The sequence below is a fragment of the Chiloscyllium plagiosum genome, unplaced genomic scaffold (genome assembly GCF_037043375.1).
Source record: "Chiloscyllium plagiosum isolate Xiang-an unplaced genomic scaffold, Cpla_swu_hap1 HiC_scaffold_42, whole genome shotgun sequence".
In the NCBI taxonomy this organism is placed as follows: domain Eukaryota; kingdom Metazoa; phylum Chordata; class Chondrichthyes; order Orectolobiformes; family Hemiscylliidae; genus Chiloscyllium; species Chiloscyllium plagiosum.
This window is the reverse complement of record NW_028270180.1, coordinates 5,260,799-5,288,501: the sequence shown is the minus strand read 5'-3', so window position 1 is coordinate 5,288,501 and position 27,703 is coordinate 5,260,799. Positions and strand designations below refer to the sequence as shown.

Genomic DNA, 27,703 nt, shown 5'->3' with positions numbered 1-27,703 from the left:
ACTCTCTGGGTAAAGGGGTTTCTCCAGAATTTCCATTTGGATTATTGGTCGCCACCCAACACTAATGAGTTTTAGCTTAATATTTCCCCACGAGTAGAAATATGTTTTGGTTACTGAGTGAGTCATTGCAAAGTTCATATTTCCTTTCCCTACATGGCAAGGAGCAATTAGATATCAGTTTCCACACTCCGATTGCACCAAATATCTGGACAGACTTTACTGCTGACATCATTAATCTGTGGTTTTTGTGTTCCTGGTTTGTCCCTGAGTTGTCAGTCATGGCCCCAGTGGGACCGTCTCTGCCTGTGAGTCAGAACGTTGTGTGTTTAACTCCTACACCAAGCATAATCCAGACTGACATTTAGTGTTGTGTCTTTACAATGAGACATTAAACAGAGATTTAAAAATCCAATTTAAATTAGCACAGTTTTGTTCTTCTTGATGTCGTAGGCCAATATTAATCCCTCAATCAACAACAGAAACAGATGATCTGATTATTATCGTGTTGCTATCTGTCAGAGTTTGCTGTGCACTGATTGACTTCCATGTTCCCTGCATTACAACAGAGACTTCAACTCACTAAAACATAGCCAACACAGAATTCTGGAAGAACTCAGATCTGGCAGCAACTATGAAGAGAGAAACAGTTAGTCCATTTCAAATCTGTGTCACACTGTTTCTGTCTTTCCACAGAAGCTGCCAGACCTGCTGAGTTTCTTCAGCACTTTGTGTGTTTGTTTCCAGCATCTGAAATGTTTTGAAACCATAATCAGACATGACATTGTCAAGGAGACCCTGAGCTTGAATCGGAAAAGCCCTGGATGGAAATAGTTTTCTCTGTCTCGCTACAAACTTCACTTCCAGTTGGTTGTCCTTGTCATCATGCTGTGCTTAGCTGTTACCTGATTTGGTTATAATCTGGAGATATTTCAGAGATCACAGGCCATGTTTTGTAAGTGAGAGATGTGCCTGGAGCTATGACTGTTGCAGCCAAACTGGTATTTGTAGCGATGTCCAACCTACAGCAGGCTGCTCGTGAATCCCAGCTGCTGGTTTGTAAACGTTCACTCCTGAAGACTTTGGGGAGTTCTGGAGAGTTGGCAACCCAGTGATCAGCTGTGGACTGATCCTTTTGGAGTGTTAAGTGATTAAAATCTATTCTCTTTTCTTCTTGCTGTAGGCCAGAAGACCCTTCACCACAGGAGTGACGTCCTAGAGACGGTAGTCCTAGTTAACCCTGCTGAAGACACAGTCGCCTCTGAGGTAATGGTGACAGCTCACTGGGTTTACAGAGACTCCATTATTTTACCCATTTCTCCAAATGACAATAAATTCAGCAACTTTGTCTGATTCTGAAACAGGGACAGGGATGAAGCTATTTGGAGTACTGAGAAGATTAATTCAAATATTAAGATTCACCAAACAAGTGGTTGGAGGAGCGAGAGGAAACATTGACACACTCATATTGCCTCGATAAATACAAATGAGAGGTGCTGATAGTTTGAGAGGAGTATGAGATTTGTAACATATACAGAAATGTGTGCAAAGGGTCTCTCTCTCTCTCTCTTTCTTTTCTCTCTCTTTCTTTTCTCTCTCTTTCTTTTTTCTCTCTCTCTTTTTTCTCTCTCTCTTTTTTCTCTCTCTTTTTTCTTTCTCTTTGCTCTCTCTCTCTTTTTTCTCTCTCTTTTTTCTCTCTCTCTTTTTTCTCTCTCTCTTTTTTCTCTCTCTCTTTTTTCTCTCTCTCTTTTTTCTCTCTCTCTTTTTTCTCTCTCTCCTCACTTTCTCTTTCTCTCTCTCTTTTCTCTTTTTTCTCACTCTCTCACTCTCTCTCTCTCTCTCACTCTCTCTCTCACTCTCTCTCTCACTCTCTCTCTCACTCTCGCTCTCACTCTCGCTCTCACTCTCGCTCTCACTCTCGCTCTCACTCTCGCTCTCACTCTCGCTCTCACTCTCGCTCTCACTCTCGCTCTCACTCTCGCTCTCACTCTCGCTCTCACTCTCGCTCACACTCTCGCTCTCACTCTCGCTCACACTCTCGCTCTCACTCTCGCTCTCGCTCTCACTCTCGCTCTCACTCTCTTTTTTCTCTCTCTCTTCACTCTCACTCTCTCTCTCTCTCTCTCTCTCACACTCACACTCTCTCTCTCACACTCTCTCTCACACTCTCTCTCTCACACTCTCTCTCTCACACTCTCTCTCTCACACTCTCTCTCTCACACTCTCTCTCTCACACTCTCTCTCTCTCACACTCTCTCTCTCACACTCTCTCTCTCTCACACTCTCTCTCTCTCACACTCTCTCTCTCTCACACTCTCTCTCTCTCTCTCTCTCTCACACTCTCTCTCTCTCACACTCTCTCTCTCTCTCACACTCTCTCTCTCTCTCACACTCTCTCTCGCTCTCTCTCTCGCTCTCTCTCTCGCCCTCTCTCTCGCTCTCTCTCGCTCTCCCACCCCCCTCAGAGTCTGTTCTAGGTTGGGCAGAATTCAGTCTCAATAAATCAGTGGCTATTTTCACTCACGACGTTAGATGTATTAGGAGGGAGGCAATGGCTGTGTAGTATTATCGCAGGACTGCTAAGAGACCCAGGTAAAATTCTGGAGGCGTATGTTCAAATCCTGCTATGGCAGATCATGGAACTTGAATTCAATAATTAAAATAAACTAAAATCTGGAATTAAGAGTGTGCTGATGATCATGAATCCATTGTCAATTGTTGGGAAAACCCAAGTGGGATACTAATGTCCTTCAGGGAAGGAAACTGCCATTCTTCATGTGACTCCAGACCCACAGCAATGTGGTTGACTCTTAATTGACTCTTAAATAAATGTTGGCCTAGCCAGCGATGCCCTCATCCCATCAATGAATTAAAAAAAGACAAAACTCTTCTGGTGTGTTAGTGTCTCTAGTGAGTCTCTACACCAAGGTGAACCTGCTGGTTTCTAATCTGTTTGTAAAGTGTAGAGATTGGGTTAAGAAGTTCCCAATGACCCCTTCAGCATTGTTGACTGACCGGCTGCTGGTAGTTCCTTGGTTTGATTTCCATCGTGTGTGTGTGTGGTGTGTGTGTGTGTGGTGTGTGTGTGTGTGGTGTGTGTGTGTGTGTGTGTGCGTGTTGCACCCTTTCCCTGACTGTATCTCCTCAATGTGCTCAGGTGCAATGTGGGGGTGGAGGGCATGGCAGAGGGACCTGGGGGCAGCCTCTAACTGTGTTGTTTTTCGTGCCTCATTCTAGGTTCACTCACTCGTGACAGACCCGTCCCGCCACAAGCTCTTGGTACTCTGCGGACAAACCTCTGACCAAGGAGGAGACCTCATTCTGCAAACCGGAACCTACTCTTTTCAAAGATTCATTGAGACTTTCGCAGACCCAGAGGTGAGAATGACCCACGTGGGTTTTCCTGTTTGTAGCCACCGTCTGTGAACCTCACTGAGTAAAAGCAGAAGTGACGTGAGGCTGGGGAAAGGAGAGCAAAACCGAGTCGAGAGTGTGGTGCTGGAAAAGCACAGCAGGTCAGGCAGCATCCAAGCAGCAGGAGAGGCAATGCTTTGGGCAAAAGCCCTTTGTCAGGAAGGGCTTTTGCCTGAAACGTCGATTCTCCTGCTCCTCAGATGCTGCCTGACCTGCTGTGCTTTTCCAGCACCACACTCTCGACTCTAATCTCCAGCACCTGCAGTCCTCACTTTCGCCTTGAGAGAATATGCTCTAGTTGAATCAATAAATAACCATGACGTGGAGGTGCCGGTGTTGGACTGGACTGGGGTGGGGGTGAGGTCAGAAGTCAAACACCGGGTTATGGTCCAAGTTCATTTGAAATCACAAGCTCTTGGAGCCCCTGCCTTTTCATCAGGTGGTGAAGGGAAGCGCACAGGCACCGAATTTATAGGCAGAGAGATCACAAGATCATACAAATGGTGTAAGGGGAGTGTCGACAGGCTGAATAAGAAGTCTGCAGGTGATCAAAAGTGTCTGCCGGGGAGAGCAAAGTGTCAACAGCTGAATAACAAATGAAAGGATGATCTGATTAATTGAGGCAGGGAGATAATTACAAAAAGTTAAAAAATAAGATGAAACTGGAGACCAGCCAAATGGCTGGAATAACATGATGGGAATAAGAGCTACATGCCAAGCGTCCAACCAAAATAACAAGTAATTCAAAACTGTACAAACTAATTAAAGTAGAGATCGTAACAAGTTATCAAAGTGACAGTGTCAAAACAGGACAGAAAGGAAGATTTTACAGACACAGAACAGTGTGGTGGGGTCACATGTAATGAGACATGAACCCAACATCACAGGTCTTCATGGGAACGGAGCTTGGCAATCAGTTCCTGCTTTCCGATTCTGTGTTATGTATCTTGGACGCTTACCTGAAGATCAGTTGCCAGAGTCCTATGTCAGGACCAGCTTGGCTGATCTCCACTTTGGCTGGAGTTCCATTGGTGTTATACCTCAACAGTGGAGGCAATTCTATTGGTGTTGGGAGGCAAAGAGGAACCTACCGAGACTCCCACTGTTAGTCTAACGATGCCCTCTGGAGAGACTGGCTTGAGACAGATTGATCTTAACTGTGATGTTTTCCATATTTGAGTGACGAATGGTGCTGGCCTGCCTATCGAACCCCGTGTTACCTGGGTCATGGATAGTAAGATTTCAGGGCCTGAGATGTGTAGTTCAGCTAGAATCCCTGACTTTAGCAGAGGAGCATCAGTCATAATGGATGCTTTGGTTTGGTACGGGTCACTGTCACAAACCAGTGTTGAACTTCAGGTGGAATGTATTGGACAGGAGAAACCTATTGGCACAGCAACACCTGACTCCCCCTCACCCCCTTCCTTTCATCTCACCCCATTTCCCCCACTAGCCTCCCTTCAATATATCAAACTATTCATCTCAGCCACTCACTATCAGAGTATTGCTGCATGTAAGAGACCCTTCAGCCTATTGTATCTGTGCAGGAACCTGTCTAATCTACTCCCATTTCCCAGCACTTGGTCCATAGCCTTTAGACTGTCTGAATACCTGTTGTATGTTGTACGAGCTGGTTTCACTTTCTCCCCACTCTGAGTGAAGAGGTCTTTCCTCGTTCCTGACCCTCTGCCACTGATATCGTGGCTGTGAGTCATCTTTGCACCTTCTCCAGTACCTCAACTCCTCGCGAAAATGGTGGTGGAGAAGTAGGCCGTTCAGCCCATCGAGTCTGCTCCACCAGTCGATGAGACTGATAACTCTCAACTCCACTTTCCTGCCTTTTCCCTCGATTTCCTCACTGATTAAAAACCTGAATATACTTAACGACCCCACCTCTGCGGGAAAGAATTCCAGAATGCTGTTGTCCAAGGGAAGAAATTCCTTGTCTCAGATTTAGGTGTGTGACCCCTTATTCTGAGATTATACCCTCTGGTCCTAGAGTCTCCCACAATCATAGAACCCGTACAGTGTGGAAGCGGGCCATTCGGTCCATTGACACAACACCGACCCTCTGAAGAGAATCCCACCCTCCTACCTTAGCCCTGTAACCCTGCATTTCGCATGGCTAACCTACCTAGTGTGCACATCCCTGGACACTTTGGGCAATTTCCCATGGCCAGCCTATCTTTGGATATCTTTGGACTGTGGTGGGAAGCCCATGCAGACATGGGGAGAATGTGCAAACCCCGTGTAGGCAGCCACTGAAGGTGGGAATCGAACCCGTACCCTGGTGCTGTGAGGCAGCAGTGCTAACCACTGAGCCACCGTGCCACCTACAAGGAAAAACCATATTTTCACATCTACCCTGTCAAGTCTTCTAAGTCTTGAATGTTTTAATAAGGTCACCTCTTGCTCTTGTAAACTCCAATGAGTTCAGGCTGGAGTTGCCATGTGGACTGACTGACTTGTGCTTCTATTGGTTGGTGAAGTGTGTCTAACGTTCTTTCTTTGTTGTTGATTCAGGTCACAGAAATACTGAGCAGCACTGACCTCGACACCAAGGCCTGCGTTACCATCTGCCACTGTGGAGACGGAGACTGGAGCGAGCTTGAACAGCATAACCTGCAGGGCTTCATCCACATCAAAGTGAACCCTGCTCCCATGCTGCCAGAGATGGACGGCGTCTCGGAGTTCACGGAATACCTCACGGAATCGATGGAGGTTCCCTCGCCCTTTGACCTGCTGGAGCCTCCGACCTCCGGGGGCTTCCTCAAATTGTCCAAACCTTGCTGCTACATCTTCCCCGGGGGCAGGGGCGACTCGGCACTTTTCGCTGTAAATGGCTTCAACATCCTGGTGGATGGGGGCTCCGACAGGAAGTCTTGCTTCTGGAAGCTGGTCCGTCACTTGGACAGGATTGACTCCATACTGCTGACGCACATAGGCGCTGACAATTTACCCGGCATTAATGGACTGCTCCAGAGAAAGATTGCTGAGCAGGATGAGGAACAATCACAGGGGTCCACCACGTATAGTGACTGGATCAAGAACCTTATCTCTCCTGAGTTGGGAGTGGTATTTTTCAATGTGCCTGACAAATTAAAGATGCATGAATCCTCTATGAAGGTTAAAAGGAGCATTGAAGAAGCTTGTCTAACATTACAGTACTTAACCAAACTGGGTATCAAACCAGAACCTCTCAACAGGGTTGTGGGTGCCACAATTGACCCCATCCCATTGTTCCACAAGATGGGAGTTGGGAGGCTAGATATGTACATTCTTAACCCAGTGAAAGACAGCAAGGAAATGCAGTTCCTGATGCAGAAGTGGGCGGGCAACAGCAAGGCCAAGACTGGCATCGTCCTACCAAATGGCAAAGAAGGGGAGATTTCAGTCCCTTACCTCACATCCATCACAGCTCTAGTTGTGTGGCACCCCGCCAACCCGACAGAGAAGATAGTCCGCGTCTTGTTCCCCGGCAACGCCCCCCAGAACAAAATCTTGGAAGGGCTGGAGAAACTGAAACACCTGGACTTCCTCAAATACCCGGTCGCCACGCAGAAGGACCTTTCCGCTGGCGTGGCGACGCCCGTCGTGAAGCAGACCAAGATGAGGCAAAGGACAGACAGCAAAGAGAGCCTCAAATCTTCACCCAAGCCTTCACTGGCCAGGGCAGCAAAGAAGGAGGAACCAGCCGAAGAGACCCCTCTGAAACAGCTCGACGTTAAGACGGAGGAAGTGAAGGAAGACAAGCCAGAAAAGAAAGAGGAGAAGAAGGCAAAATCTGATGTGGAGAAGGCAACAACAGACACGATCAAAACAGAAAAGAAAAAGTTGGTCAAGGAGAAGACCATCAAAAAACACACCAAAGACAAATTGGCCAAATCGGAAGAAAAGAAGGACAAAGAGAAAAAGGAGATCAAAAAGGAGAGGAGGGAAGTGAAGAAGGAAGATGCAAAAAGGGAAGAGAAGAAGGAGGTTAAGAAAGAAGAGAAAAAGAAGGAAAAAGAGGCCAAGAAGGAATCTAAGAAATTCATCAAAGCTGACTTAAAGCCTTTCACACCCGAGGTGAGGAAAACCTTACACAAGGTCAAAGGGCCAGGCAAGAAAATCGACTCCGGTAAAACAAAAGCAGCAAAAGATTCCGTCGTGGAACAAAAGAGTGAGCCCACGGCCCCTGATACCCTGAGGACTGAGCAAGCAACCACCCATTTACAGGAGGAGAGATCCATCATGTCATCACCAGAGGATCTGACCAAGGATTTCGAGCAATTGAGAAACGAAGAGGCAGCGATGGTGGAGGCTGTCTCTGAGGAGCCAAGCAAAGGCCCTGTCCCTGTGGAAGGTACAACTCCTTTGGAAGTGGAGACCCTTCCTGATATGTTAGTGCCTAGCCCTCAGCAGGACATGATCATAACACCAGTCGTTACTGACACAAAGGTCCCTCTGGTATCTCCGGATGAAGGGATCAACACGACTGATGTAGAGGGAGAATCACCGCGTGACGAGCAGGTCATTGGCCGACCTGAACCAATGACAGTGGAGAGGTTTGAAGATGAAGGTGCGGGAATGGAAGAATCATTGGAAATGAGTGAATTGGAAGAGAAGGTAGTGAGGACAGAGAAGGACAAAGAGAGCTTCATTAAGGATGGTCTAGAAGGTCAATTTGATAAAGAGAAAGACCTCTTTGTTAAGGAACAAGTCAAAACACCGGAAAAACCAGAAAGAGAGGTTGGAAGGAAGGATGAAATGGAGGAAATGGAAAAGTGTGAAAGATATATTGAAACATTGGGAGCAAAGGAGCAGATGGAAGAGAGTGAGGGAGAAGAGGTGGTGGAGAAAGCAGAACTGGAAGAAACTGTAGAAGCTCTAGAAGAAGACAAGAAGGTAAAAATCAAAGAGAAAGGAGTGCTTGATGATGACCTTAAAATAAAACTTCAAGTCAGTGGCAAACCACTCCAGGATATTACTGAAGGTGAAAAGCCTCCAACAGAGAAGAAAGAAATTTCAACCCCAGGCGACAAAGGGGCTGTGGCTAAGGAAGAGCCACCTGCAGCAGCCCAGCCTGCTCCAGCAGGGGTAATGGCCGAAGCAATCTCATACATTCAGGACGAGACTATCCCGGGCTACTCGGAGACCGAGCAAACCATTTCTGACGAGGAAATCCATGACGAGCAGGAAGATCAGATGTCACACCTAAAGTATGAAGTGGACACTTATGACATCTCCGTGCCGGATGACACAAAGTCATTCGACGCGGTCCACGGGATGAAGGAGATGAAGGCTCTGTCGGCGGCTGATATTGGCGTCAAGGGTTTCACCAGAGAGGAGCCTGTGGTCATTGTGTACCCCTCGGAGATTGTTGCTGCCCCACTTGCTGAGGAGGAGCACATCTCCTCTGCGGCTTCCATCACCGAGTGTGACAAACTTTCCTCCTTCGCTACCTCGGTAGCGGAGGACCAGTCAATGACCTCCGTAACTGCGCCCCAGACTGAGGAGACAGCAAAGAGCTCGCTGCTGTTGGACACCGTCAACAGCATGGCCTCCTCTAGGACTGAAGCCACACAAGGCAGGGATTATGTCCCATCCGCGGGCACGATATCCCCCACCTCCTCTCTGGAGGAGGACAAATACTTTAAATCTCCACCTTCCGAAGATTTCCATCCTGTGGCTGAAGTTGCTAAGACAGACGAGGAGGAATATGAAGACCAGACACCAAATGTAGAGGTCCCAACAAAACTAAGCGACCAATATGCAGCAATGTTTCCAGAAAAGAGTGCACCCGCTCCCTACTTACTGGGTGAATATATCACTGACGGCCAAAGCACTGACTTCCAAAGCACTGAACAGAAACATAAGCCTTCCTTGCATTTTGATGCAGATTTGCCTGAAAGCGATGACAAATGCATCAGCCCAGACGATAGCACGGTGAAAATGGCCTCACCAACTCAGTCAGGGCCAACTAGTGCTGGGCACACACCATTCCATCAGTCACCGGTGGAGGAAAGAACAGACTCTGTTGAGGCAGAACTCCTTGAACAGGTTCCAGACCAAACTACTTTTCACCCTGAGAAACCAGCACTCAGTGAAGACACAACACTACCGAGTTCACAGCAGAGCCCTCTTAGCGACCTGCCAATGAAACCTGAGCTATTCAGAGAACATTTCCTGCCTTATTCACCCATTGTCCTGGACTCTGATGCCTACGAGCCTGAGCTAACTTCAAAAGAGAAAATGCTTCATGAGCAGGAACTGCGAGCGACAGAAAAAATGGAGAAAGACGCATATGAGACTGAACATGCGCCGACTGAGAAACTGGAGAGAGATGTTCAAGAGAAGAAACCTACCCCAGACAAAGTGACAGAAGCAAAAATCGAACCTACAGATACCCGAATACACGAGGAAGAGTTCAGAGAGAAAAAAGTAGATGTTGCAAAAGTTGCGGAGGAGAAGCCCGCCATTGGAGAACAGGCAGCAACAGGAATCCCAGAGCCCAAACCACCAGATGCTAAAGCAATTGTATCAGACATTCAGGAGCACAAATCTGAAGTAATTGATAATAAAGACTTGGAGAAAAAATCTCCTGATACTGAAAAAGCGACGATAGAAGCTGCAGAAAAGCAACTTGCAGATTCCGATACCATGGATAGATTGGAGCCAGAAAAATCACTTATCGACACTGGCAAAGTGGAAAGAGAGGAGTTAGAGAAGAAAATTGAAGATGTTGGAAAAGAGGAAAAAGAAGGTTTGGAAAAGAAACCTGGAGATTTTGGAATAACGGAAAAAGAGGATACAGAAAAGAAACTTGGAGATGTTGGAAAAATAGAAAAAGAGGATACGGAAGAGAAACCTGAGGATGTGGGAAAAGTGGAGAAAGAGGATGTGGAAAAGAAACTTGATGTTGGGAAAATAGAAAAAGAGGATACGGAAAAGAAACCTGAGGATGTGGGAAAAGTGGAGAGAGAGGATGTGGAAAAGAAACTTGAGGATGTGGGAAAAGTGGAGAAAGAGGATGTGGAAAAGAAACTTGATGTTGGGAAAATAGAAAAAGAGGATACGGAAAAGAAACCTGAGGATGTGGGAAAAGTAGAAAGAGAGGATGTGGAAAAGAAAATTGGAGATGTTGAAATAATGGGAAAAGAGGATTTGGAAAAGAAACCTGAAGATGTTACAAAGGTAGAAAAAGAAGACTTGGAAAAAAAAATTGGAGATGTTAAAAAATTAGAAAAACAGGATGCTGAAAAGAAAATTGATGTTGACAAAGTAGAAAAAGAGGACATAGAAAAGAAACCTGGAGATGATAAGATGGAAAAAGAGGATTTGGCAAAAACAGCAATAAATTTGGAAAAGAAAATTGGAGATGTTGGAAAACTGGGAAAAGAGGATTTGGAAGAGAAATCTGAAGATGTTGGAAAAGTAGAAAAAGAGATTTTGGAAAAGAAAATTGGAGATGTTGCAACGATGGAAAAAGGAGACTCAGCAAAAGAGCTATTAGATTTGGAAAATAAACTTGGAGATGTGGGAAAAGTCGAAAAAGAGGATATGGAAAAGAAACTTGGAGATATTGGAATAATGGGAAAAGATGCAGAAAAGAAACTGGAGGAGTTTGGAAAGATGGAAAAAGTTGAAGCTGAGAAAAAAATTATCGAAGCTGAACCAGTGACCAGAGAGGAAACACAACAACAGGCATCCATTGAAAAGGTGTGGGCCGAGGATGTAATGCAGAAGGTGGAAAAGGAGGACTTTGCAAAGAAATCTGATGATGTTGAGAAGATGGATAAGGAGACACCAGAGAAGCAAGCTCCAGATGCCATGAAGGGGGAAAAGGAGATTGAGAAAACCAAAGTTATGGAGAAAGAAGAGCTGGGCGAGGATGTGTTAGTGAGTGCACTTGTGGCATCTACAAAACCCGTACCAGACCAGGCACCTGCAGGGGATGCGAAAATGGAGAAGTGTGTACAGGAAAAGGAAGACTTGATGGAAAAAGTGGGTAAAGACATCCCACAAAAGGAAGTCAAACCTGTGAAAGAACAATCAACAACAGAAACATTTCTCTCTGATGTCCCAGGGAAGGAACCTGCAACAAAAGCTGATGAGCGACCAGACAGTTTCAAGTTTGAATATTCTCCAATTGATGCACCAGAAAGCTCCGTGAGTGAGACACAAGGTGTACAAAAGGATAATGCAGAACTATTGTGTGAGACAATCTGTTCTTCAGAAGATGAAGATCTACCTGTGATTACAGAAAGCAAGACAATACTTGCAGCTCAACTACCACCAACCACCGAAAAGGCACCGATGCCAAAAAGCGAGGGAGACCTTTCTGTGCAGTCAACAGTTCCCAAGGACATTTCACCAACAGACTATCCAAGTGTTTCCGTGGATAAGATTACACCTGCAGAAGTAAAGGAACACGATTGGTTACAACCAGATCCTTCTCTACATCTTCAGACTGAAACTGCTACAGAGTCTGGTTTTCCCAAAATGGAAGTGAAATCCGAAATTCGGGAAGCTGAATGCATCCATACTGCAGCAGAGAAGAAAATGGAGAAACTCGAAATATGGGGAAGTGACAGTGTGCGCAGCAGCCCAGAAGGTGAGCAGAAATCTCCTTTGGAGGTTGGGAGCCATTCTGCAAGTGAGACTGAATCAATCAGCTCGCGTACACAATCTGCCATTGAATCAACTCCCTGGGATCCAGCTTCCTACCAATCGCAATATTATTTGGAAAAGGATTCTGCAGTTCCAACGCTGGAATCTTCTTTAACCAAGTCATTTCCACCAAAGGATTCACTCACTGAAAAGGTGGAGACAGGGACTGTAAGCGAACACCAGTATTCCTCCTATGAAGATGAAAAGAGAGAAGTTTCCAGTGAGCTCGATTACTCTTGGACTACTGGGAAAAGTCCTGAATCTGAGCACGTTGGAATGTTTGAAAAGAAACCAGATCTGCCCCAGGAGCCGAAGCCTTCAGTCCCATCTCCTCCCGAACCCACAGTTTCCTGGACTGGCATAGAGCAGCACGTTGCTGCTGTTTCATTTACAGGACGGGTGGCTGAAGAAACAATCAAGGAACCAACTGTGGAAAGCTTCACAACAGGAGAGAAGCAACAGGAAGGTCTTACAGACGACGCTGTGTTTAAAGACAGGGAACAATCCCTGGAGCAAGAGGACATGTATCCTCCTCCTGGTGGGTATGAGTACACAGCTATTTTGAGAGAGAGTGAGGCTGAGAGTTCCAGCAAGTCAACACACCATTCACTTGAAGCGTTAGGAGATCCATTGTTGCTGTTCGATTCCCAGAAAGAAACTAGTCCCCATCCTGTCACAGAAGCAGACTCCAGGACCACGCTGGAAGATATTCCATCAAAATCCCCTGACACTGGCAGGAAAGCCTTCACCTACGCAGAGATCGATGAGAAAGTCACTGCTCTAGGTCTTGAAAACCTGGCAAAGTCTCAGAGGGAAATGGAATCGAAAGGTTTCGACTATCTCTCCCAGGAGAGAGAGCTGCCCTTCGAAATGGCCTGGGACGCTGGAAAGGGCATAGCACCCGCACAAAAGGATCTGTCACCTTGTAGCTTTTCAGCAGAGGAACCGACAACCCAGTCTCCGCTTTCGGAAGGTGAGCTGAGATCTGAAGGGTCGGTTCACTATACAGAAATTCCGGGCCTGCATGGACCTCCATCTCCAACGTTGAAAGAAACCCCGTTGAGTGTGTTGGGACAGGATAAAGGCGGGGAACTCAGTGAGTCGTCAGTGGTAGCTGAGAAGGACGGACAAACCAGAACAGACTCAGTCCATCATCCTGCTTGGCTCGAAGAGAGAGAGAGCCCAGCTCAAAGCATCGCAGAGTCAAAACACAGGTCCACCCCATCTCTGCCTTATACCGAGATCTCCCAATTAGACATCAGTGCTTTGGGGAGCAGTGTCGAATCCACATCGATAAGGCCAAGGGAGCCAGATTCCAATGTCCTGGGCTATTACGAGAAGGAAGTTGACGAAAGCAGCAGTGACTCGGAGTTAGAGAAAGGCGCCAAAGAGAAATCCGAGAAAGAATCTCCATCAGGCAAATCTCACCAAGAGGAGGAGCGGGGCACTTCCTACACGGAGATGCAGGAAGTAGGTAGGGTCGCTCCGTGTCCCAGTGTTGACCAGCAGCCCTGGGCCCAGACCCTGAGTACAGTGGGTAGTGCCTGCCAACAAGACGATGGTGAGGAGACCCAGAAAGAGCAGCAGCTACCAAAGTCCGAGAAAGAGCAGTTCACTTTGAACCGTGAGGAAAAGGACATCTGGTGCCCCAGCGATCCCGCGAGCTTCTCCCATGGGCTGGATACTCAGGGCCGCGACATAGGGCATCAAGAGCAGTCCAGGGCCCGGCTGGAAATGTCCCCCTTGGCAGAGCCTGAGCGCACTGTGCCACCTGAAGAGGTAGGGAAAGATCCCGATAAAGCCGGACTCCACGAGGGACAGTCTGCGGAAAAGCAGCTGATGCCAGATGCGTGCGTTCATAGTCAGGATCAGGAATCTCCCAGAGTTATTCCGCACTCTGCACCCACCGAGCCATGGACAACTGAATCCGAACAGTCTCGCACTGACCCTGACAGGGTAAAACATTCCGGGCCTCTGTTTGAATACTCCTCCTTAATGGAAGAGAGAGCGTTCTCAGGAGCGCTGTTACAAGACGGCGGGATAAAGGATGAGTACTTGGAGGTGTCGCCCAAAGGTGAATCTCAGACGTTACCCCTGAGTCCATTCCTGGAGAGTAAACCATTCCCACCGCTAGCTCCGGCAGAGCTGAGCAGTGAAAGCTTGTGGAAGGAAACTTCAGCGGCTTCCTGTGCCTCAACTCAGCCCCAACAAGACTCAGCATCCTCCCAGCAGCCTCTCTCCCCTTCTGGTACCCCCTTGCTGCTGCCAGGAACCCCCAGTGAAGCCAAGGGCAGGAGCCTGGATGAGGTTTCTCCCCTGGTTCCAGCGGGTGAGGCAGTCTCCCAGCCTGTGGAAGCTGAGGACCCTCAGCCTCTGTCTGTAGAGCATGGCTCGGCCTATCTGTGCGACATTGAAGACTCCACACTGTCCTGCAGGGTGGAGTGTCACAGGTCAGAGGCCCCACCCTCCGCCCCTGAATCCAAACCAGAGAAGGGAGCGGTAGCTTCCGACACCAGGCAGCCACCAAAGGAGCAAGCGGTCTCCGAAACGGCGCTGGCTCAGCCACTGACCCTGTTCCAACCTCCTCCCCCAACTCAACACAGCCCAGCCACCAGCAACGGCCCGACGGAGATGAGCTTCGGTCCCCTGTTGGCGGCCGGCACTCCGGAGAAAGACCAAGACTCCTTTAGCACCTCCGCACTGTCGGACGAGAAGAGCAGCCCGGGTTCCGAGCTCGGCAAGTCCTGTTCCGAGGATGAGATGGAGTGCCTGGTGCGGCCGTCCTCTCTAACCTCCGCCGACCAGAGCTTCCGGCCATTTTTGCCAGACGCCCAGAGGGGCAGGATGGCAGGTGACCAGGGGGACGCTGCCCATGAGCTGGAGGGATGCCCGGGGGTGATGTCTGACCACAGGTTGGCCTTCACCTCGGGTGAATACAAGCACCAGAAGGATGAACTTTCACCCTCGTTCATCAACCCCAGTCCCCACGAGCTGTCGGACGATGACGATGGCCACTCCCAGGATGATGTCCGTACCTCTGTCCAAAAGCACTGCACCCCCCAGCCCTTAGGCAGTCATGTGACCCTGGGCGAGGAGACCCCACCCACCTCAGGCAGTGAATCGTTCCCCTTGAATTCGGACTCTGACGTCCCACCTGAAACAGAGGAGTGTCCCTCCATCACCGCCGACGCCGCCATTGACTCTGACGAGGATGCGGATTACCTTCCCGTCGATAAGACCACCAGCTCGGCTCACCATTCGTCCGCGCGGCCTGCCCTCGACCCACCACCTGCTCCCCTGATGGACCCTCAGCCTCACCCTCCGCAGCCCGACGTCTGCATGGTCGATCCCGAGGTCCTGGCCAACGAGCAGAACATCAGCAAGGCGGAGAGATTGCTGAAGAAGGACATGAAGGACAAAGTGAAGAGCACGAAGAAAATGATGAACAAGTCAAAGTCGGCGTCCCCTGGGCGGAAAGCAGACTCAAAGGGGAAGCAGACGGCGGCCCCAGCCAGACCGTCCCCAGCAAAAGACTCGACGGAGAAATCACCAAAGGCAGCGTCGACAAAGAAGAAGGAGAAAGACCCGTCCGATAAAGTCCGAGCCTCCCGAGCGGGTGATGTTCACTCGTCCCGGGTTGATGACCGTGATGACATCTCCAGGTCTAGCCAGCCCAGCACTGGCAAGGCCATGGTCAATGGGATCAAGTCCAATTCAGGTGAGAAACCCCTGGGTTAAACAGTGAGTATTACAGCCCAGCACTGGCCAGGCAGCGCAGGGATAGCTTTAGTGTGTTTGCTTCACAATCACAAGGTCCTTGGCTCAGGTCCTGCTCTTGAGGCCTAGGCTGACGTTCCTGTGTGGCACTGGGAGAGAGCAGCACTGTCCCAGGAGCCTGTTTTCAGGTGAGATTTTTAACCAAGGCTGCTTCTGCCGTCACCAATGTTTAACCCCCAGTCAACATCCCAAACATAGATGACCTGGTCCTTACTGCACTGTAGCTTGTGGGAGTTCACTGAGTGCAAGTCTTTCCTACATTACAGCTGTGTGACTGCCTTGTATAGCTGCTGCTTGCGAACACAAGCACTATATCAAAGGACCAAAGCAGACATTGCTGAAAAAGCTCAGCAGGTCTGGCAGCATCTGTGGAGAGAAAACAGTTAACGTTTTGGATCCAGTGTCCAGTTCTGAGGATCTGAAATGTTAATTCTGTTTCTCTCTCCACAGATGCTGCCAGACCTGCTCAGTTTCTCCAGCACTTTCTAATTTTAGGTAACATTCTATTTGGCTCCTTCTGTGTTAGCGTTGGAAACCAGGGTCAGAGTGGAAACCTGGAAACAGGTCAATGGCTGGACATTGGTAAAAAGTGAATTTCTCGCCCCTCTCACCACCTCACAATTATCACTCACTTATATGTCCACTCCCAACTTCCTATTCTCAAAAGCTCAGCTTCTACATGAGTGAGTACGGTAGGTTAGGTCAATCAAATTGAGCTATAGGTCAGATCTGATGGTCTACATGTCCATTCAGCCCATCGAACCTGCTCTGCCATTCAATAAGATCATGACTGATCTGACATTCCTCATTTCCACTTTCCTGTCCTTTCCCTGTAACTCTTGATGCTCCAACTGATTGGGAATCTCTCTATCTCAGTCTTAAAGCTCTCTCTGTGGTAAGGAGTTCCCAAGGCACTCAACCCTCTGAGAGGAGAAATTTCTCCTCATCTCCACCTTAAAGTGGTGCTCCTTTGTCCTGAGACTATGCCGTCTGGTCCTAGGCTCTCCCATGAGGGGAAGTGGGTGACACCTAATTTTCGAACAGTGACGTCTGGTTCTGTATTCTGCACTGTCTCCTCACCCCCTTTGGGATTTGCCTCTGGATGTTCCCTTCTGATACGTAGGAGTAGTCGGTTCAGAGCTCTGTGCCCGTTGCTTAGTTAAGTGTTGACTGCTATCTCAGACAGGTGCGGGGCCCACATCACAATGTCTAAACGCTTCTTGGGTCCTTTGACAGCTTCCGCCAACATCAAGCCCAGCTCCGGAGTGCCCCCAGGCCCTCCAGTGTACGTGGACCTGGCCTACATTCCCAACCACTGCAGCGGGAAGAATGTAGACCTGGAATTCTTCAAACGCGTCCGATCCTCCTACTACGTGGTGAGTGGGAATGACCCCGGAAGTGGGGAGCCGAGCCGAGCTGTACTGGATGCCCTTTTGGATGGAAAGGCCCAATGGGGGAGCAATCTTCAGGTGGGTACCTACCATTGACATCATCTTTCTGACCCCTCTCCGAAACAATCCATCAAATCCCAGTCTCCGCCAAAACCTCCCAGTCTACTTCATATGACCCATCGGCATATCCCTCTATTCCTGTCTGCCTCATACAGTTAAGAGGAAGTTAGATAAATATATCAAAACTATTTTCCCCTCTACTTACTTACTATTGGAGCGAGTTCCAAATTTTCACCACTCTCTCCCTCCCCCTGATTTCCTGACTGAGTTTATTAGTTAAAAATCACAACACCAGGTTATAGTCCAACAGGTTTAATTGGAAGCACACTAGCTTTCGGAGCGACGCTGTGACTGTCTTGTATTGATGGTGTATAATTCTGCTTTCCACATGCGTGGAAATATTTTTTCTACTTTTCATACGAAGAGGTAAATAAAGAATTCCATTCGGTCGTGCGTCATTACCTTTTTATTTGTTTAGGGGATGAGGGCTAGGCCGCATTTATTGTCCAAGCTTAATTGCCCAGAGGGCAGTTGAAAGTCAACCACATTGCTGTGGGTCTGGAGTCACATGTAGGCCAGACTAGGTAAGGATGGCAGATTCCTTCATTAAAGGGCATTAGTGAACCAGTTGGATTTCTCCTGATAATCAGCAATGGATTCATGGTCATCATTAGGCTCTTAATTCTACATATTTATTGAATTCAAATTCCAACTGCCATGATAGGATTCAAACCCAGCTCCCCAGAACTATTACAATAGAACCTGTTACTAACTGAAATGCTTGTGGAAGCCACCTTCAAAAGAAACCTCTTCCCCTTAAATCCCTCCATCCTCTAGCCCTGCAACTGAGATATTTGTGCTCCCCCAACTGTGGTCTCTTTGAGCATCCCCTTTTTAATCATTCTGGCATTGGCTCTATGCCCTCAGTAGCCTGGGGCCTGAATTCAGGAATTCCCTCCATTCCTCCCTCCATCCTTTACAACACTCCCTTAAAAATCTGCCTCTTGTTGATGACCATCTGGCCCAGTATCTCCTGATGCATTAAATATTGGTTTGCAATGCTCCTGTTGCAAAGTGCTTTGCTGTCTCAAAGTCGCTGTGTAAATACATGCTGTTGTTGTTGTGAAAAGGCAACACTCTGCCCAATCAGAGTCAACTTGCCGGCCAATCAGCACCATTTTTCTGCTGTAATGTAAGTTGTTGAGTTTGAAATTTGGCATTCTTGCCTTTCGTCCTGACACGCACAAGATTTTGGCAATGTCTCTGTCTTTTCAGTGAGACTCGCGTTCCATGCTGCAAAGACTCTATTTTCTTTGCACTTCTGTGACAGGGGGACTTTGTTACTCTGTTCTAGGTGACGCTAATACCGACCCACGATACAGAAGTGACACGGGAGTGGTACCAACAGACCCATGAACGGCAGCAAGAGCTAAACATCATGGTGTTGGCCAGCAGTAGCACAGTGGTAATGCAGGACGAGTCGTTCCCAGCGTGCAAGATTGAATTCTGAGCTCCCCCATCTCCAGTCACCCTGCTTGCCAACCTGATGAAGGAACCCTGCTTTGTCATTCCCTTCTCATCTTCCTACACTAATTTTTCTTTTTAAACTAAAGTTAAAAGTGCATTTTAAGGCTAGATTTGCAGCTTAATTTTAAGGAAAGGAATCAAAATGAGTGTGACAGTCTCCATGAAGAGGGGACGAGTTTGGAGACTGATTTGCTACTAGGGGAATCCTTTTACTGTGGATCATCCAATAGACGTTCCTGTTTCTGCACATTGAAGATTGGAGCTGGGACGCCATTGGAATAATTAGTTTTATTCTACATTCATTGCATGGTTTCATAGAATTGGAAGGTCATCTGGTTAACTTAAGATGATTGTCAGGTCTTGCCTCCAAGTGGACAGTGTCTAAATTGATGATTATGTTTGCAGGTTAAGGGGTTTTGAGGAACTTACTTTTAACAGTGCATTTTGTATGAAAGGAAAATGTCGCATTCTAGGCTCAGACAAAACCACACCTTCCATTTCCAGAGCAGTGTCCAAACTGTTCTCTACCCTCGAACTTCGGTCAGTTCAAAAGCAGGTGATGAAAATGCGTGAGGTGGGAGGTGGGGGGAGGGGGGGGGTTGGTGGCAGCAAATGCAAACAGGCAGTTCGTAGAGGAGAGCATTTGATGCAAGGAGTTGGTATGGCAACTGAAACTGAGAGACAATGTTCAAGAGTAACACTGGGATTCAGATTGAGCTGGGTGGAGATTAAACGGGCCATTTCCTGGTATTGTGCAGTTCTTTCGTTACAAAGTGTTAAATTATTTTTTCTATCCGTTGTCCAAAATTCCCTTAAAAGCGGGGACGGATCGTGTCCTGGGATGATCTATGCAGGGAATGCTTCCATGTGTGTGGAAGCCTGTCAGACATTCAGGCATCTTTGGTGTTTGCTGTGAGTTACAATGCAAATTGTAACAAGACACATGAGCAATAGATACTGATTTATACTTAAAGAGACAGAATCCTTTTTTTTGTAGCAGTCACCTCAAGCTGGACATCAAAGACTACACGAAATACAAATGCAGAGCTTGGACTAAAGATCAATCCACTTAATTTATAGCTATAGCATTATTTTAAATTGTTTGAGTTGTGTAAAGAAATTGTGACTTTGGAACTGAGAAATTACTTTTAAGGGGGTTTTGTTTCAAGTGTTAAATACAGCCTATCAAAGCTTAAAAAAAAGGACCTGTCTCTTTAAGAAGGCAATATCTGATTTTAAATAGTATTTCTTAAAATTATCAATCTTTAAGCACACACACTTCAATGGGTAGATTCTGATCACACTGTTTGGGTGTGCTTTAGAAAGGCTAGTGATGATTCCTGAATGTGTGTGTGTGTGTATACGCTTCCCAACAGAAATCCTCAGTGTGAGATTATTGTCAAAAACATTTGAAGCTTGCTGGACTGAGCAGAACACATCACTGATGGAATGTATTGTGTGCTTTGCTAACCAATAAACAAAGTGTATAAAACAGTGAGTTATATCATAGTGAGCTATGGTGCAGGGGATCACTGTTACAGTTACATTTCAGTGTAACACGTCTGGAGCTGCATTTCAGTGACGTCCCTGTTTAACCATTAATTCAAATCTTACCCATGGTTTTTCATGGGGCAATTCTGCTTCTTCTGCAAAATGAGAATGATGTCTTGATGTTGACAATGTTGCTTTGAGCCAAGTGTTAAGGTCTCACTGGACCTACCCCCCACTCCTGGCAGTGGTCATGACCCCAGTGACAGAGCGATCGATGGACAATTAGACCACTGCATGATGTACGAGATCAGGGTATTGTGACCATACAGCTCCCCATTTTGAGTAGCGGGACGTAATGATGACGGCGGGGGGGTAAAGTTGGATATTGCCTTTTTAACAAACCAAAGCAAGTGCGAGGAGCCTCCATTGTGCTTAAATATCAGGTGTGGTTGCCTTAGACATTAGGATGAATGTAGCTAATTAATGCACTACAGCTGCAGCAATGCAGAGCTGGGACTGGCTGTGTTGTTTTTGTGTTGCCAATTTACTGCGCTCTGTTCATGGGCATGTTACGGGGCAGTGTGATCCCCCCCCATCGAGGTTGACTGTCCATTTCAAGGAAGTTTTTTTTTTGTTGAGTAATTTCTTTAAATTCCCACAAGAGGTTCAAACTGACAGTGGAGGGGACCAAACCTATAATAAACTCTAACTTAAGGGAAGAGACATACTGTGATAAAATTGTGCAGTTTAGGGGAGAGACTCCCTGGCAGTAGGTTGAACAAGTCTTTGGTTTTGTTATTGTTTTCAGTAGATTCATGTAGCTATGTAGGTGTTCATTTTTCCAAGCACATCCTTACGGCTGTTTTCAGTCAATCACAATTTTAACCAGAGCCATTGACACTTTGCTTTTCCTATTGCTTCTCACCTATTACCAGTTCTAAGTTCCATCAGGTGATGGCTAATTCTACCCAAGCACTGAGTCCCTTGAACAGTAGATTAGTCAGTAATTACACTGCAGACTGAATCCCCTCTGGATACATCTGTTGTCAAAGTGATAGATGCGCAACATAATAGAGGCTGTTTTCCTTAAGCACCATCACTCGAAGCTAGCTGACAATGAGCAGCTCCCAAACAACTGAAGTAACAACAGACAACCAAGTTACTCAGTCACACTGCAGGAGCCAGATCGTCCAATTAATCTGGCAAAATATTTTTGGGGAGCATGGGGGCTTTTTTACCCTGTGTGAACATGCTTGTGTGTGTGTTTTCCCTTCAGTGTCAAAGCTAATAAAGTCAAATGCCCATTTCTCAAATAAAAAGAATACTGTGGAAAAGCCAAACTGAAAAAGAAAGAGACAAGCAAAAGGGTAGGATTGAAAACAGTAACAGAAGGTGCTGGAGAAACTCAGTGGGCCTGGCAGCATCTGTGGAGAGAAAGAGTTAATGTTTCCAGTCCAATATGATTTCTTCAGAACTAAGTTCCTTGCACTCTGTGTGAGTTGGTTACACAGTCCATTAATTATATCTGAGACTAACTCACTGCCGGATACATCTGAAGAGTTGTATCAGACCCAAAATATTACCTCTGTATCTGCCTTCACATTCTGTTTTCATTTTGGATCTCTGGCATCCACAGTACTTGGCTTTTATTATGGGATTGTGATGAACTCCAGTGCCTGTTTGTAACTGGAGCACAGGAATTGAGGCAATGTGTTGGTTGTGTTAAGCACAATATCTGAACGCACATGATTTCGCCTTGTGTATAGCGGAGGGAGATGTCGAGGACCCAAGTCATTCCGTGTGTGTGTGTGTGTGTGTGTGTGTGTGTGTGTGTGTGTGTGTGTGTTGGAAGCGGGTTGGTTTGTACGTATAAAGTGGGTTTGTATATATTTAATGTATGTGCATCTAGGCAGCTCAGTAGGATGATAATGGAATGTCCCTAGCATCCTATCTCAAGGCACATACATTTGCACTTGGGAGGGTCTTTAAGACAGTGTGCAAACATCTGTAGTTTAGCCTGTGTTGGGTGAGTGTATAATGTAACACATTAAGAAGTGAAGATGTATTGTACTGGATCTGTCCAAAACCAGATCAGTGTTTGAGAGTGAAGTCCACAGATTGAACAGATTGGTTTGTGCTGTTGTTTGTCATCCATTCTTTTTTTTTCAAACTGTTAGTGCCGTCCAAAATTGAATGAGAATTTAGTTTAGCCGAAGAAGTATGCAAAGTCTGTTTTGATCTGATATTGTTTTTTTTTTCTTCTCTCGTAAGCATGTTAAGCAAGTTGTACTGTTAAGAGGCATGTGATAGTAAGCATGGAGAGGAAAGCATTTGAAAATGTGCATTTGATGCCAGTGAGTTGGCATTTCTCCAGTCGACAGCTTTTTCACTTCAGAGAACAGCACTGACACTGAAATAGACAAAGGATTGTGGACTAGACTTTCCACAGTGACTGTAGCACCAGGAATACGGACTGCTTTCTCTAATATCCATAATCTCCTAATCCATAGGAGAGCAACAATTCCTTCGTGCACTACTTCCCTCCAGATTACCCACCACCTTGTTCTGGAATCCTTAAATCCTCCCCTCACCCCCAAGACATGTAGGACTTCACCATCTTGTGTGAACATGGGGAAAGTGCAGAACATAAAAAGATACTAAAGGGAATATTGTTAGTGTTGGCTCATTTATAAATTGTGAGAAACATAAAGGATTTTTTTTCTTCTTTTAATATGTTTACTTTGTTATTTTAAGATCCTGTCCTCAAAAGGACTGGACCAGCACTTTTTATTGTGACAGTGTTATAATCCTATTTTTTTGGTCCAAAATCTTACGTATGTTTGACCGTGACATTCTGCAACACCAGTTATTCATCATTAGATTATAGGAGACATAACTGAGGTCCAGAGGGAGATCAGTACTCGTGAAGCGTAATTTATAATTTATTTGTCTTGTAGATTATATCAGTGTTTTATATAGATTTATAGTTTGTTAATTTATAAGCACAACTCTAACCAGTATTGTAGCTGTAAGATGACATGTTTACATAGAGTTCATTTGCACTCCATTTATATAGAGGCTGTGCCTTTTCATATGGGCCCATTTGCATTTATATTTTGATTTCTGAAGTCAGAAAGACAATGGAACAAAGTTTCTTCATTTTTATTGCAAATTCATTTTCAGTTTAAAGAAAGTTGCTGAACTTATTTCTAGTTGAGCATGAGATTTTTCCGGAACTTATCTTTCTGATGAAGCCTCATTTTCCATCCCTCCAATTCCAGGAGATTATTGACACAAATCCTGAAAACTCGTGATTTGGTTGTGATACATTTGATTCTTCCATTGTTTTCATTCTCACTGATGGAGGAAAGGCCGCTAGGTTTATCACTTTCACTCCTCTCTCAGCCACTCCACCTTCTCTATCAGCGACTCTTCACCCATTCCCTGTCGTCTTGCAGCCCATCTACGCACACTCCCAGCATCGAGTTGATCCACCTGTAAATCTCCATATTCTGTTTGTCAAGGAACAAAGTTCTCCCACAATATTCTTTCCAATTCTGCATCAACTTATTCCATCCCAACCCATAGTTACCAGATGTTCCCAGAATCTATCCATAGAGAACATCTGTGTACTGGGACCAGCTCAGCCTAAATCGAGTCTTCTAATGTCCAAACTGTTGTCAACCAGATGTCAACCTCACTCTTTAATAAGTCCTTAGCACTCTGGGACTAAGAGTTCTGCAGTGTTTCCATTTCCAATCTTCAAAAGTCTGTCAATCAACTTGCCTTTCTTCATGTCTTTGTGGCTATCTTCTTCATCTTTTGTTTCCTCATCTTTGTTATGGGGTGCCAGTGAAGGTACATATTGACTCCATTCAGTTACATGTTATTTCAAGCCCTTCCCCAGAGGGAAGTGATTGTTTTTATCTGATTCCTGTACGACGTTCAGTTCTGACAACCCAGTCGTCGCCACATCAACTCGCAATTGTTGAGAAAATTCCACTTAATATTTCAGGGGGCTGGTGGAGAGGACATTTCATAATCGCTTCTTCATTTCTGTAGGTAAAGAGCTTAATTTGATGAGATTCAAGGAGGAGGTAACAAACAGGAGGATCAGGGAAGTGGGCAAATTGGGATCAGGAGAGAGTTGGGGAGTGGAGGTTGAAGAGAGAGAGTTGTAAGTGTTGGCAAGCCTGAAAGGTGGTCAAGATGTTCAATGCAGAACGATAGAACAAGAAAAGCTTAATTGGACAACTTTTCAAAGAACTAGCACAAGTGTGAATGGCCTTGTGTTGCTGTATCATTCTGTAATTGGATAACTAATCGCAAAATCTCTTGAAAGCTGTTCTCAAACTTCCAGCCATTAGCTGGACAGATAAACCAAAGCTGAAATATTGGACTAGTATCTTTGTAGAACAGCTGCTTCTTCAGAGACATTTTCAGAATTTGGTTTTTGGCCTTTTTTTTAGACAAAAACAATAAACAATTTGAAGAGATCCAGAAATAATTCTGAGATAGACAGTGGCCACTTCAGAAGGTGCAGTGATTTCGATCAGATAATGCTGTCTCAATCTTCCGGAGTATGGGAATTTTATCTCTTCCTCCCATTGGACCAAATGTAAAAAGGAAACAGGAGAAGGGCATGGGACTAGGAGTTAGAGTGGGGTAGGCACTAATACACAGACCCAATGTCTCTGACTGCACTCCCTCTTCACCATTCTTAATCTTTTATCATCCTTTTTATTTCAGAAACTAGAAGCCCTTTAAGTTTTACTGTGTTAGCTTAATGGTATGACCTTAACCCATTCACCCCAGCCTAGTGAACAAATATAATGCTGCAGTATCCCAATCAATCACCCAAAGAATTCTGTCGCACTCTGGACTTTGCCAAGTCTGCCTGAATGCTGAAGGCCAGTATTATTGAATAGACCAGCAACAGTGAGGAGAGCCCTCCACTGATCTTCAAAAGATGTTTCCCCCCACCCCACCCCGAATATTTGCTAGATTTCCCGAGCCCCTGACGTTGGGCATCGTGTATGATGTACAAACTTCAACTTTCTGTTCGATTGTGTAGATAGTGAGCTGAACTGGTGCTGCCTGCTGGTACATTCACAAAGATTTCACACTGTTTACACAGCAATAAAGTTAATGAGCATTACTCAAGGGAATTAAGAAGCAGGTTTTTGTGAATCTTGTCAAACGCACCATAGAGTATCCTTGCCCTGGCATTAGGACAAACCTCTTGCTTGCTGCCATCTTATTAGGGTGGTCCTACTCCATTAATCTATTCCATTGGCAGACAATGACCTTAAATTGGGCTTGGTCTGCTTTCGTCTTTTTAAAATCTTGTTCCTCTTCATTAACCATCTCAAAATCTTGTACGTTGCTGACTCCAACACGAGCAGCCTATCCTTCCTTCCCTCAGAAAGTAAGAGTGACTTTTATTTAACTTTTTGACTGTGTATTCTAACAGTATTAACCAAAAGGAATCCAAATATTCATCATTTATTAATATGTGCCCTTATCCTAGTTCCTACAATGCTCATTAAAATCAGAATTGGTTTTTTTTTTGGGGGGGGTGAGAAGGGAGAACGGTAGTCGAAATTAATGTTGACCATTACTTGCTGCTTGTGCGACTGAATTATTTGCAAAAGAAAACATAAATTTCTTTTAGGACCAGGGTCCAGCTGTTTATAAACTACTGATTCCTTATTGAAGTCTTGCCTGACTAGTTTCTGCTTGCAGTAAGCTAGTCACCACACTTGAATTTAAAAAGTCAATCCCTTTGTGTCTCCAACCATGTCATTAATCTTCCAATTTCAAAGACTAATGATGCACTATTTCTTTAGAGATGAGATGGATGCCACAGCGAACATTTCTGAAAGCACCGAACACATGTCAACTGGGTCTTCCCAGTGTGTTTTCAAACTTATATATATGTGAAAAAGCTATTTGATTTAATTTCAATATTTTAAAAAATTTCCATTGAGCCCTTCCATTTTAGCACAGACAGGTGTCAAAACCGAACGTACTGAAAAAATGAACAAAACAGATGTATATGTGAGTTTAGAAACTGGCACAGGGTTTATTGTGAGCTAAAGAATATTGACCTCTCGCCATTTGTGTTTACTGTCTCTTAACTGTCTCTTAACTGTCAATAAATCAGCCCCTGTTATCCCGTGGGAGCTACAATAAGCTAAATTCAGTACATTTCCACTTTAATGTTTCAGTTGGAAGTTCAATGGGAGAGTTCAGGGTTTTTAAATTTGGGGAGGGGGGGGGAGAGAGAATTGTATTTCTGCAAAAATTAAAAAAAAAATGCCGGTCAAACTCTTGAGAGTTAATACAATGATAATACATTCAGGACACACCCCTGTTTAGAATAGGACATTGGGAATTTAATTCAAACTTTTTAAGGAAAAGAGACCTCTTGCTTGTTTTTTGCATGTGACATTTATCCCTACGTTATATTCCTGTATGTAATAGTTTAAGAAAAAAAATTTGAAAAAAATATAAAAAGCAACTTGTCTTAACTGTAATCAGATGGACTTGTAAAAACATCTTGAAGCTTTCCTCCTTTCAGTTTCATGGTGTAAGAACAATTCTGTAGTGACCATTTCTCTGCGCAATATTAATATTTAGTTCAGAATTTGTGTGCAATATTCTGTATCTCTTAATCGCGAACTACTGAAATTTATTGTAAAAGGGAACAGTCTGATTATCGCCAATAAAAAAAAGTACATCTATTAAAACCTTGTTGTGAGGCTGTTTCGGTGTTTCTTCAGTAGCTTCAGTCCTTAGATTAGATTAGATTAGATTACTTAGTGTGGAAACAGGCCCTTCGGCCCAACAAGTCCACACCGCCCCGCCGAAGCGCAACCCACCCATACCCCTACATTTACACCTTACCTAACACTACGGGGAATTTAGCATGGCCAATTCACCTGACCTGCACATCTTTGGACTGTGGTAGGAAACCGGAGCACCCGGAGGAAACCCACGCAGGCACGGGGAGAATGTGCAAACTCCACACAGTCAGTCGCCTGAGGCGGGAATTGAACCCGGGTCTCTGGCGCTGTGAGGCAGCAGTGCTAACCACTGTGCCGCCCATAACAGATGTGACAGATGGGTTTCAATCTCGCCTCCCACCCTGCCTTTGATTTCTCTCTATGATGTGGAAGTGCCAGTGATGGGCTGGGGTGGGTAAAGTCAGAACCTTCCCCTGCCACTGCAAGAATTGCAAAGCTTGCACCCACACCTCCCACCAAACCCCCCAACTCCTCACCACCGTCCAAGGCCCCAAAGGAGCCTTCCACATCCATCAAAGTTTCACCTGCACTTCCACACATATCATTTATTGTATCCATTGCTCCCGATACGGTGCCCTCTACATC

The 27,703-nt window shown here is 45.7% G+C and overlaps 1 protein-coding gene across 2 annotated transcripts in view; it reads left to right on the top strand.

Annotated features, from left to right (window-relative positions):
• The window catches only part of LOC122542557 (microtubule-associated protein 1A), a 130,498-nt gene extending 103,433 nt beyond the window's left edge, over positions 1 to 27,065 (top strand). For both annotated transcript variants that reach the window (XM_043680428.2, XM_087982093.1), the window contains 5 exons: positions 1,181 to 1,263; positions 3,235 to 3,375; positions 5,935 to 15,781; positions 17,077 to 17,309; positions 18,646 to 27,065. In XM_043680428.2, coding sequence (XP_043536363.2) covers positions 1,181 to 1,263; positions 3,235 to 3,375; positions 5,935 to 15,781; positions 17,077 to 17,309; positions 18,646 to 18,801 — 10,460 coding nt within the window. In that variant the 3' untranslated portion in view covers positions 18,802 to 27,065. The remainder of the gene's footprint in view (positions 1 to 1,180; positions 1,264 to 3,234; positions 3,376 to 5,934; positions 15,782 to 17,076; positions 17,310 to 18,645) is intronic.
• The last annotated feature ends 638 nt before the right edge of the window (positions 27,066 to 27,703 follow it).